Source organism: Drosophila hydei, unplaced genomic scaffold (genome assembly GCF_003285905.1).
Source record: "Drosophila hydei strain 15085-1641.00,03,60 unplaced genomic scaffold, DhydRS2 tig00008114-arrow-pilon, whole genome shotgun sequence".
NCBI lineage: Eukaryota > Metazoa > Arthropoda > Insecta > Diptera > Drosophilidae > Drosophila > Drosophila hydei.
The window spans coordinates 3,650,281-3,663,046 of record NW_022045827.1 but is presented as its reverse complement, the minus strand read 5'-3'; the positions used below and the strand labels follow the sequence as shown (position 1 = coordinate 3,663,046).

General features: G+C 41.9%; 2 protein-coding genes across 2 annotated transcripts in view; one reads left to right on the top strand and one right to left on the bottom strand.

Moving 5' to 3' along the window:
• Positions 1-1,799, top strand: part of LOC111594233 — a 53,756-nt gene extending 51,957 nt beyond the window's left edge. The window contains exon 4 of the mRNA XM_030224415.1: positions 866-1,799. Within this exon, the coding sequence (XP_030080275.1) occupies positions 866-1,714 (849 nt within the window). The 3' untranslated portion in view covers positions 1,715-1,799. The remainder of the gene's footprint in view (positions 1-865) is intronic.
• Positions 1,800-7,943: 6,144 nt separating this feature from the next.
• LOC111594242 (coiled-coil domain-containing protein 170) lies at positions 7,944-12,555 on the bottom strand. The gene is made up of 7 exons (XM_023307453.2): positions 12,406-12,555; positions 10,923-11,000; positions 10,370-10,495; positions 9,500-10,309; positions 9,118-9,438; positions 8,554-9,075; positions 7,944-8,489 (listed from the first exon to the last, which is right to left on the bottom strand). Exons 1-7 carry the CDS (start codon positions 12,553-12,555, stop codon positions 7,944-7,946), a joined length of 2,553 nt encoding a protein of 850 aa, XP_023163221.2.
• Between the last annotated feature and the right edge of the window lie 211 nt (positions 12,556-12,766).

The following is a 12,766-nucleotide window of genomic DNA, read 5'->3' as shown; positions in this document are numbered from 1 at the left end:
AAACAAACCTTTCTTAAATCTTTAAGGCACTTTATAATTGTAAATTGTTTTCCTTGCCTATGCTCTAGCTGCTTGCTCAAGCCTCAAGCTGGGATTAAATATTGCGCATACGCAACGTGGCAGACAAAATAAATAAAGCAAATTCCAATAATTTACAGTAACATTCATGCACAAAGACATTAGATTTATGCTCACAGATAAATTCTCTGATTGAATAGACATATTAATAAATCAATTTTCGATTGGCTTAAATAGTTTTACCAACTGTTTGTCGAACGCATTTTGCAGACCATGTTTACGGGTTTTGGTGCGGAAATTGATTGTGTATAATTTCCAGTTGAGCTAACCAGATGAGCGACCACAAAACACAACAACAACCAGAGCCACAAAAGTAAACAAAAAGCATGAGCTGAGACTAAAGTGCAGAAAGTGCAGCCAAAATGCCAAAAGCGCGTGCTGGGGAATTTGTTTTTAGCCAACTTTAAGCACGTCGCAAGTGAAAGAATAACAATGAGACCTAGAGATACCCTGTATTTTATGATAAAGCAATAGAAAGTTGCGTCTCTGTTGTTCTTTTTATATACAATCTGTACTGGAGATAATTTGAGTCAAAATTATAGATCATTGCCTTGTAGATGGGTAGATGATAAGAATATAAACTCTTAATTTTAGGATGCATAGACGGGATTCCTGCTACCTGTTACATACGTATATTAGAAAACATCAAACTCTCTTTTAGAGGGTATAAAAAGCATTGCTTTGGCGTCATGTAATGTGCCAAGCGGCACAAATACAATTGAAAAGCTTTTACACTTTGCCGCAAATCTAATTAAGGATTTTGTGTTTTCGTTTTGTTCCATTTCAGATGTCACATCAGCAGCAGTTGCAGCAGCAGCAGACACGTCGTCGCTTGGGCTCCGTTAGCGACTCGGCGCCGCCATCGGAGTCCAGTGAGGGCACCGCCTCGTCAGAGCAGCGGGATGAGCTGATACTGCATCCGGATTGGTCGGCCCACTCACAATCATCGGCACAGCGCAGCAGCGCCCATGGCACCACATCGCTCTACAATGCATCCGACATTGATGCGGACACCATCAGCACCGACACGAGCAGCAATACGAATCTATCCGAGTACGAGCGCGGTCAGGTTGAGAGCTTCTTTGCAGGTCTAGGCACCGAGATCTTTGTCAGTGGTGCTCTGGCCAATCTGTACGAAGGCACAGGAAACGATGGCGACTGGCGTTTGGTCTTCACTGGCATACCCGTCATACTGCACGATAAGGGCAACGCACGGGCAAGGTCTATGCCGCGGCTAACACTGGTTCTGGCTGAGCGCGGCTCGTGCTTTGCCTTGTGGTCGGATCGGGTGGACAATCTGTCCAATTACCGGATTGCGGGGCCCTCGTTTCACACCATGTGCCTGTCCACCAATCATCAGCAGATGATTGGATTCAGCTTCGATTCAACAGATGCGGCACGTGAACTCTGGGTGCACGTGGAGCGTCTGGTCAGTGATCCCGAGAACATTGCGCTCTCGGCGCCCGGACGCAAGCAGAAGAAACAGAAGCGAGTCAAGCCGGCGCCGCTGCCGCCCAAGTCACAGATATCTCATCCATGCCAGTTCCATCATGTAACCAGCGTGGTGAAGGAGGATAGCGAACGGTACTACAGCATGCAGGCATTCGGGCCGCTCCATGCGCAGCAGCATCGTTGATCAGGGTCGGGCGCGTGGATCTGGAACACGAGCGCCCTCTGGTGGCAGAATTAGACCCCACCCAACGAATGACACGAAAAAAAAATAAAAACAAAGAAACAAAACAAAATTCCAGTCCCAAAACAAAAGCATAAAATTAAAAATATTATAAAAATTGGTATAGTTTCTAGATCTAATTGTATCTAATATATTCATATATATAAATTGACCTACATATATTTATCTATATATATTATTTGTTATAGCCAGTTAGGCCTAAGTTATGCCAATGTGCGTCCTATACAGCTGTGTGGATCGCGCATTTATCTGTGATACCATTTAGGCGTCTATATATTCCTAGACTTAGCATTCGGAATATTGCAAAAATCAAACAAAATGAAAAAAAAAACAAAAGATTATTCAATATATAAAATAAAAAACGAAATAATAAGATAAATCATTAAACCTAAGATAATTCGAACGAGTTTTATAACGTTTTCTAATATTGTCAACGTGCATCTATCTATATACATAATGTATGTGCAAATTTATATATATATATATATACCATATATGGTTTATAGCTATCGAGTGTATGTTCGTATTTTGCATTTGCTGCATTCTTAGAAATTCATACGTAGTTCATCAAATAAGTCCATATTGTCACTAAGCTTGTTTTCTTAACAAATTTTTACTAACTGTTTTAGATACATACATATATATATAAAACAAATATAACATATATACATATATCTATGATTATTACGAATCGTATGTACATAGCTCTAAGCATTACACATTCAAAAATCGAACCTATGTATTCTTAATCGTCAAACTGCATACGCAAATGTCAAAATGAAATAAAGCTGAAAAAATAAACTAGCTTTGTTTTATTGATAAGCTCGCTGTATTTTATGTATATTTTTTATTTTAATTTATCCACTCAATTAAATTGAGCTGAAATTTGTGTGAAGGTAAGAATTATATAGTGGCCAATTCGTTGCCCCCATATACCCAATCATTGCCCTTTAATTGTAACACCAATTACGATAACAATTACAATTACCATTTTGATAGTAAAAGAGACGTGGGGAGAGAGCAACGGATAGAGAGTTAAGTAAAGAGAGCCCGCATAATTAATCAAAGGGAATGGAAAACTCCGGAGCTGCTGCTGATGAAGTTGTTGCTGCTGCTGATGCTGTTGCTATTGGCGCTGCTGTTTCTGCTTCTGATTAAGTTGCTGTTGCTCATTTTACTGTTGTTGCAGATATTGTGACTGTGGCAGGTGTTGTCGCTCTCATTAAAGTTGCGGATATTGCTATGTTGTTGCTTCTCCTGTTGCTGCTTCTGTTGATTCACTGATGTAAGTGCAATAAAAGTATTTAAATCATGAGACAAAAAGACATCCCAATGTTATTATGCTGCTTATGTTATTGCTTACGCTTATCCTGATGCTGCTGTTAATACGATTGCAGCTGTTGTCAGAGTTGCTGCTGATGTTAATGCTGTCGCTTCTTTAAATCATATGACAAAAATATTTCCCAATATTGTTGCAGCTACTGTTGCTACTATTGTTGTTGTTAGAGCCACTGTTGCAGTTGCTGTTGCTGCTATGGTTGTTGCAGCTGTTATCAGAGTTGCTACTGTTACTGAAGTTATTGCTGTAGTCTCTGCTGCTGCTGCTGCAGATTGACTGCCGCAAGTGCAATAAAAAAAAAGTATTTAAATCATGTGACACCAACACAGCCAAATGTTGTTGCTGTTGCCATTGTTGTTGGGCAGTTGAATGCAGTCACAATTGCTATTTGGAAGAGGTTAATAGTCCGGGGGAGAGCGCTGTGTAAGTGCCACCAGTGCAGGCCGCAATAAGCATTTATGCTAATTAAGACACATCGAGTGCCACTCAGGAACGACCCCAGGGATAGAAGATGCGAGGTGAGGGTGAAACTGGAGCTGAGGTGCGGTCAGCCCCAGTGGCTGCGGCTGTATTCAACATTATGAATGTGCTTGCATTTTATGGTCGTTTTATTGCTGTTGTTGGCTTCGTGTAGATTGCCATTATTAATGCCATTATTCTGCACATTTATTACGCATATATTTCGTGTTGCGGCCATTTCAGCAATTTAAATGTTTTCAACATTTTTAACATTTCATGTCAACGCAGTTAAATAACAAGCGCGCTTGTGGCTAGACATTAAAAAATGTCTGTAAGTAACAAAAATGCGTTTGAAAATCTCTTTCAACCAGCTAAAGCGTTGTAATTGGCGAAAAATCAAAAACATTTAATATAATTTTAGAAATAAATTGAAAATGAACAATAAGTGTATTGGAAACATTCTATATTATTATTATTTTATTAATTTTACAAAATAAATTGTTGTATGGATACCAATAGCTCTTCAAGGTTTCAGCATTTGCAGTTATAATCTGATTTATTCAAAGTAAATCTCGATATAGCAAAACTCGTCAAAATCGCTGACGACGAAATACTGAATCCTTTCGAAATTTTGTTGCGTTGCTATAAATTATAGTCGAACTTGCAAATCTGTTGGTTTTTATGGCCTGGAAAATGACATAAAATATAAATAAAAATTAAAAAAAAACGTCTGTATTATTTGCACTTGAAAAATACTTAAAAAAAAAAAAGAAAATGTTTCAATTATAAAAATGGCATGAAGTCTCAATGATTGTTGATATGTTACGTTATATTCCAAAAATACTCCCAATATTTTATATTTTTGTTCAATTAACTTTGTATAGCTATAATCAATGCCTACTGAAACTTAAAACTTGGTAAATTCATGAAATATTTGCCACTTTGGCCCTCTCGCTCTATCCTTCTCCTTCTCCTTCTCTCTCTCTCCCTCTCTCTACCTCGCCTTCTCCCTCCTCTGCTCTCTTCTCCTACAATTATGTTCAACGTTTTCTTGCCTGCTTCTAAAACTGTGGCCATATTTGATTTTCAACTTTTAATCGAGATTTTGTAAGCGGATTTGACTAAACAAAAAAAATTTGCTAAATATAAATTTCTCACTGTCGTTGCAGCCATGGAAATTCGTTTATGCCACAGAATGTTGCGGGGCCCAAAGTGGAGAAGCTAAAATTTCTGCTTTGTATTTGCCGATGATCTGCGAATGCATAAAATTTATTTTCATTTGCAGCACTCAACTTTCTGTTTGGCGTCTGGTTTACAGTTGATGCCACATAATGTGGCACATGCATTTACCAATTGTGAGTGGGTGTGTGGGTGTGCTGCCAGCAAAGCCGCAAACATTTTGATGATTTTAGTTGACTTGCTGCAAAACTGCGGCTTAATTGTTGCTGCAAACAATAAGCGGAAGCTTGCGGCGTGTGTGTGGTCGGAATGTGCCTGGTGTGGTGAGTGTGTGTTGTGATGTGCTGAGTGCCGTATGTCTGTGTGTGCTTTATCGTATGTCGTAAGTAAATCTGAGCATTTTTGTGTAACTGAATATCTGCGAGCAAAATGTTAAAGCTGTTCAAACACCCATGCATGCCACATGCCACATGCCTCATCAACAGCGTCAACACCATCTTTCGCAATCAAAATGCAAGTCAGGCGCCGAACACGCATTCCAGATGATAATGTTTGGGTCTGCCTTTGTACTCTTTGAAAAACCATTAAATCTGCTAAAGCAAAGCTGAAAAATATATCCACAATTTCACTTTCAAGGTGAGGCGCCTACGAGTGTGCTTTAGTTTTTCCTCTCAGGACATCGTAGGCAAACACGTGTTTTGTACAGTAAATAACACACACAACCACACATACACACACTCACCCACGCACTCAAACATGCGACCTTATGTTTGCACAGTCAAAAGCAACCTCAAGCAACAAAATACAAACTTAAATTTAGATACCTTTGACATAGCTTTAAAAGGCATTTAAAATAGTTTTTAATAGTTGTTAGTTGTTGTTATAATATTTAAAAATATATTCGTTTGTCACAAAGCAAAAGCTAAAAACTTTTTCAACCAAGCGAATGTGTAGAAAGTCAAAAGAACGATCCCAACTTTTAGATGGCAAACTCGAATGCAATTGAAGCAATTTACAGGGTATAACAACGAAAGGAAACTGCTGTTAGAGTTTTCAATAGTTATATCATACGATATGTCTATATAAGTGCATGCATACATGCACACGATATAAGCGCACATTTCAATTGCTATGGGAATTCCATTTGCCACGTAGGTTGGCCTACTTCCTCGCTGCCACGCCCCATACTCAACTGACAGTTTTGACACGTCCGAAAGTGATTCAATGGCGTCCACGACCTGGACATTTCACAAACAGGTGACCCAGCGGGTGCACAGTAAGAGCGAAAGGGGGGAAAAACATATTGCATTTGAAGCCTGAGCACACACATTTTGAAGCATTCGAACTGTCAACATTTGAATTGGCATTAGTCAAACTGAAATGGAACGTGTCCATATTTGTATATGAGTATTATAAATCTATATATATGTCAAAGTATACTACTTTAATTCGTACATGAAATGCCAATTATAAATGAATGTTTATCAATTTGCACAAACAGCAAATCCAGCAGCTTCTGCATATTAATGAGAGTTGCCTTTCAATCAATTTTATTAACTGTTTTGCTAAATTCAAAATCTATTTACTTTGCTTGATTGTGCACAAATATTGTAATTTTAATTATCAATAAATCAGTAGGAAAAAATAATGATAGATATTCTAGATCACATGGTATATAGATATATAAAATTTACAGAATAATACATAGAAGATATGACTACAATATCGATCTCTAAAGTTTTCAAGAAAGCAACGAAAACACAATTATAGGTATTAGTTTTACTTAATAAAAATATTTTATATTTCAATAATTATAAATAATATTTTTAAAATATATTTTCAAGCAATATTTAGAACATTTGAAAATATGGCAGCAGCTAAATTAAGTGTATGCATGTTTGTTGTAAATCTGAAATCTAATTTCACACAAGATCAGGCAAAAGCCAAGAGCCGAGAGCTCGTTTGCTTGCTATCCCAAAGAATTTTTGCCGCACCTGAGTGGCTTTAGCTCTAATGGGCGAATCTCCGCATGTTAAACATACACTCACACACACGCACAACCATTTGTGTTCGTGTGTGCGAGAGATCATAAGTCGCATTTGGCGACTGGCTGTTGGAAAAGGAGACGCAGATCAAAGAGCAAACCTGTTATGTAGGGGTGTCTGCGGGAAGTGTGGCTCGACTTGCAACGCGTGTATGTGGCAAGATCAGTAAAACGAGCATATGTGGACTGCCACAGTGCGGAGCTACAGTCAGCAGCATGCTTTTTGCCAGCATTCTTCAACAGCGACTGCGACTGCGTTCTGACCGAGTGCATCGAATCTGGCATTCCCCTTGCCCTTTGGCTGTCTGCCAGCAGCCAGTCAAGCGGGTCGGGATCTTATGCCACAGCGCATGGCAGGGAGTCAAGTTCATTGCACCGCCGTCTGGTGGCAATGTCTGCCGCTCTCCGTTCACGTGTCGCGTCATTTCCCATTTGCTAAACGCTCTGCAAAATTATGCATCTTGATTGGCAGCTCAAAACTGAAGGAAAAAAATGCAAATTTGTTGCACTTTTGATTAATTGCAAATTTGGTAGCGCCACCGCAATGAACCCCAGAAACTGGTTGCATTTCGCATTTAAATTATTTTCCCATTTGACGGCTGCGTAAATTGGCAATGAAAATGCGTTTCCTAGGCTGTGGTGCGAAACTCGGATAAAATGCCACGGCTGAGTGTAGGAGCTGTCAGTTCTTGTTTGAGTGCAGCCACGACCGTGTGGCGCCACCTATTAATAGTTAAACTGTTGTCTGCACAGCTTAAACTATTAAGTATTATAATAAAGATAAAAATCAATAAGATACTACTACAAACTAGGTGCTATAACTGTCTGCTGTTGTTTCAATAAGAAATATAATAACTTGCCTGACAGCATATTTAGCATAGACACAAACCGCAATGATGGCGCCATCTATTAGCTGCTTGAACTTTGCAAAGGGGAAACCCCGAAATATATATTATATATTTAGGTTTTTTTCTGAATTTTAAACGCAAAATAAACTCTCATGAATATAAGATCGAATTAAGAAAATTTAAATACTTATAAAAAAAATTAATATGACTTAGATATTGATAGCCAAAAATAAGATATTTTTACAAATGGTGACATTTATTGAAACATATTATTATATAAAATAAATTTATTTTAGACATGACCTAAATGTATTTACTCTTAAAGTCAAAGTCTTCGTCGCAACTGCCTCCTGAATTGTTGCCCAACAGCTGATCCTTGCAGCCGTGATGCAAGCGATGCACATCAGAGTCAAAGCACTCGTCGTGCAGTCGCTTATCGCGACTCTTGCTGCGCTGTCTCTGATGACGGCCATGCAAGTGTGAGTGCGCGTGACCGTGCGAGTGAGCGTGACTGAGATGATGGCTACTGGCCGCGTTAGTGTGGCGATGCATGCTCTCCGGGCTGAGTTCACGCGGTGGGCGGCAGTGGCTGGAGGGCGGCACGGGATCATCGAAGCGCGGACAAGGATGATCGCCAACGGGTGAGGCAGTCTCATAGCGCTTAGATAGCAGAGTGAACTCTTGATGGGCGGAACACAGCGCCTGCAGGCGATGCAACAAATCCGTCTCGGGCAGATCTCTCAAATGCAATGTCCGGGCGACCGAGGTACGGAAGGACTGCAAGTGCGAAAGTCGTTGATTCGTATCCGACAACTGGGCGCTCAGTCGGCTGACGTCATCACGTAGACTCTAAGAGAACAGAGTCAAAAAATAATTACAAATAATAAATAAGCATATCCTAAAGCCAACTCACATTGATGAGCGCCTCGTCGCGGCAGCGTCGATTTTGATTGGAGTCGCAGGCTGACTTCATGCGTTCCTTCATTGCATTCAGCTGCGAGAACAGTCTAGTCTTCTCATCCTCCAAATCGCAGATCTGTGTGCTCAGCTCATCAATTTTACGTGCACGCTCCAGAGCTGTGATCTTGTATTCCACAGCCTCCGCCAACTGTGCTTTGACCTCAGCGATTTGGGTGCGTGCATCGGCAAGTTGAGCGCTCAGCTTATCCACCTGCTTGGCTGCCTTTTTGGCACGGCAAACGGCGTCATCTCGTTCGCCTTGCAGCATACATTTGCCTCGTGCCCCGTCTTCAATGATGGCTAACTTGCGACGAAGCAGTTCCAGATGGAGATCTCGGCGTTGCACTTGTTCCCTCAAAACGCGCACGCGCCGTTGCAAATTGTAGACGCTGCTGCTCTCCTTGATAGGGAGGTCGTGACAGGATCGCTCGCGTCTCAGCTTACCCTGGCCAGCATGATGATGATGATGCTGATGCTGATGATGATGATCACAGCAGCTTTTGTCCTGCGCAATCACAGCCAACTCATGCTCACAGTGCGCAGACAGACGCTCGGCACGCTCCAACAGACTCTCAGCCATGAGATTGGTGTCGGCCCCCAAGGCAGGTGGAGCCGTACATTCGCTCCAGTTAAGTGCATTGGCCAACCGCTGCAGATACTCGGATAGACCCATGTGATCCTTGCGGAGCGTGTGTATTTCTGCATGGCATTTATCCAGGCGCTCGGCCAGCTCACACTTTTCCGCTTCGCCCGAGCGCAGGCGGCATTCCGTAGACTCGCGCGACTCCTTCAGTTTTTCGTGCTCGCTGCTCAGCTGATCTCGCAACGAGTGCATTTGCTATGGAAGAAAGAGCAAGGTGAAGCAACATAGAATGGAATGTTAAGTGATTTCAACTTACCGCCTGCAAAGCCTGATTCTCGCCGAGCAGCTCGCGCAGCTTATCCTTGATCAAGGTCTCGCAGGGCTCGGGCACATTTACCAGATGACTCAGATTCCTCAGAAACTGTAGTCGATCGCCCTGGATACGTTCCAAGTTGTTCTGCAGTCGATGGCAGCGCGATTCGAAGCCACGCAGCTCTTCCTTCAGTTTCTCGCCATTGATCTCCGATTCTGTGAGACGATCGCGTTGTATTTGCAAGTCCCGCTCGTATTGGCGACAACGACCCTCCAGCTCATGGTTGTGGTTGCCAGCGCCGTCCAGCTGAGCGCTCAGACGTTGCTTCTCAATGTTGGCCAGCGACTTCAAGTTAAGCAGCTCGTTCTCGCAAGAGCTGAGCGTATCGCAGGTGGAAGTGACCTTCGCCTTGGCGCGCTGCAACTCAATTACCAATTCCTCCACACGGGACACAACGCACTCGGCCGTCGCATGGCCATTTTCATCGAGGGACAGGCAGACGCTCAGACGACGCAGCAGCTCATGATACTGCGCCTTGGCTTGTTCTTTGTGTGACTCCTCACTAGCGGCATGCGCCTCCACGTGCTGCAGCTTGCAGATCAGTTCCTTGTTGCGTTCGTCCGAACAGCGCTTCTCGCGCTGTACCGTCTGTATGGTGGCATCGCAGCGCGCCTGGACCTCCTGCTCCCGCTGCTCGGCTGCCTGCAGTCGACTCTGCAAGGATGCTATCAATGCCGTCTGCCGTGCCGCCTGAGCACGCAGATTCTCCACATCCGATTCGCGACCACACAATGCGCTGCGCACTTCTGCTAGCTAATATAGTCGATTATATGAGAGCCACCTCTAGCTCACTATCTTAATAAAAAGCCTTACCTCGCCAGTTAGACGCTCCTTTTTGTACGACAAGGCAGCCAGCTCACTGCGCAGCGTCGTTGTCATATCGATGCCATGATGATGTTCTGTCACTGTTATCCCTGCAGTTCCACATGAGTTGTTCAGCTGCAAAGCAAATAGCGTTACTCGAATAAGTGAAAAGCTTAACAGCCTTCGATAATAGAAGAACTCGCATGTTGCTACAGCTCTTGAAATTATTTGCCTGCTGAGTCTTTAATAATCTAAACAAATTTTTGTTCAGCTCATCAAATATAATTTTGTGGCTTGAAGTTAGACAATTTTGAAGCCTCAGAATTGCTCCGATTTTAATATAAATCTATATCTTAGATAAGAACAAACTGTTTTAACAGTCAGAAGTCCTATAAATCAGTATTTGATTTAAGCTCCTGGCAAGAGCAGAGCATCTCATTACATTTATTTCCAACATTGGAAAAAGTGGCTTAAAATCGAGCAATCCTTAAGATAAGTTTCCCTTCGATGTCTGACTACTCAGAAGCAAGTCTGTCATTCGCCATACTATCTTCGATCGTACCAAATGATGATGATGCGGAGATAATCCACCACTGAGACCCAGATGATGGTGATGCAGATGATTATCACTGGGCATATTTTACACAAATTAAGCTTAATTCTTATTGTTTTAGGCTTTGTAGTTATCCAAACGAACCGTTCAATGAAAGCGCTCGACGCGAACTAAGCCCTGTGGCTAGACTTCCTGTATTTCCTACAAGCCATGGGGCATTGACAACAGCCTAACAACTGGGAATTTACCTCAACATAACATCACACAAACAATATAAACTGCTCGTGATTTATGCTCCAGCCAGGTTTGGGGGCCGAGCGAACGGGTTGGCAGGGTGCCGACATAAGTGAAAACGAGCTCAATGGCATTGTGTGGGGATATGTAAGGAGTTTAAGGGAGCTTGGCCAACAAGCATGAGGTTTGCACATTCCAAACTTTTCTCAGTTTGTTTTCCGTTATTTGGGTCATTCACATGGCAAATGCAATTCAAGCCAAAGCAACGTACGCACGCAAGGCGAGATATGGAAAGCAATTGCCTAGAGGCGTCCTCTAGTCCGGCTCGAGCACAGTGTTAAACTGCTTCAGCTCCGTTTTTTTTGATTTTCCAACCGGAAACGGAAACTGAGGTGTGCAAGTTTTAGAGCGACTTGCGATCAGTAAAAGTTTTCTGGGATATAAATAATTGTAGAGATTAAATATATATGTAAACGTGAAATATATGTAGACTTAGCGTCAATCCTATCAAGCTTAGGAGCTTGATATCCTTTTAAAAGGCTATTTTAGATTCTGCCACCTTATTACTCTTCCAACTCTATATATATATATATTATCTTTCAACATAAATATCTCAAAATGTTTAGCAATTAAGCTAGGATTAGCCCCGGACTGCCTTCAAAATCCAATATAAGTTCTTAATTATGTTGATTTTGTACCACTGTGCAGTTAAATATAATGCAAATCGCTTTGAGCCATCGATAGTTACTCGCTTACAAAAAAACAACAATGGCAAAAGTTTGGAGCCCTAACAACCGCATAAATTTCACACCAGAAAACCAACGAACCCAAATTATTGATGCAACTGACTGCAGAATACCCTGTACTCAAGGGCCCATTTTTTGATTTCTTACTCTAGAGAGGCATTTGTAGTGGCAGTAGTTTAGCAGTAACAATAAACCGACAAACAAGCATAACGAATATGCCTTTTTCCCGTTGTGTGCAGAGCATAGAAATAGGTACAGGAAAAGTTTTGCTCGTTGATAAGGCAGCCCTGCGATTATGGGCATAGAAAGCTCAATTTGCCAAAAGGAAATCATATGAAACACATATGGATATGCATATACACACGAATATGTATGCATATTTGTATATGTATTGGAGCAATCAGATGGTTTTAATACACATTCTTATGGGATATAAAATTTGCCGAATTATGGCAATTTGTCACATGATTTTCGGGCCAATGAAGTCAGGCAAAGATATCACCGGAACTTACCGCCTCCAAGGAGCGTGCAGCGTGTGCCATTGGAGCTGCTGGTGACATTGGCAATGACGAGGAGTACGACAACTTTCCGCATAAGAGCTCGAAGACATGCCAATCCTCGGCCGTGTTGCCATTTGTGTCGGCCCGCAGATTCGCTGGCATATCCACGAAAATATGATTCAATAAATAACTCTGATTTTTTGTAGCTGCGTTTGGACCGTGTACAAATTATACTATTCTATCTATTTTCTAACTGTAAATATACGAACAACAACCTGGCAACAGTCGCATGTTGCAAAGGCTAAGCGACTACCAGTTGCCAGGCGCATAAATAACGATACATAAAACGCTCCTCGAGTGGGGGGCGGGCATC

Excerpts from the sequence above, each read along its gene's own strand:
- LOC111594242 (XM_023307453.2), bottom strand. The coding sequence starts at position 12,555 with ATGCCAGCGAATCTGCGGGCCGACACAAATGGCAACACGGCCGAGGAT. Across the intron at positions 10,310-10,369 it reads AGGAGCGTCTAACTGGCGAG|CTAGCAGAAGTGCGCAGCGC; the intron begins GTAAGGCTTTTT and ends CGACTATATTAG. Across the intron at positions 9,439-9,499 it reads AGAATCAGGCTTTGCAGGCG|CAAATGCACTCGTTGCGAGA; the intron begins GTAAGTTGAAAT and ends TTTCTTCCATAG.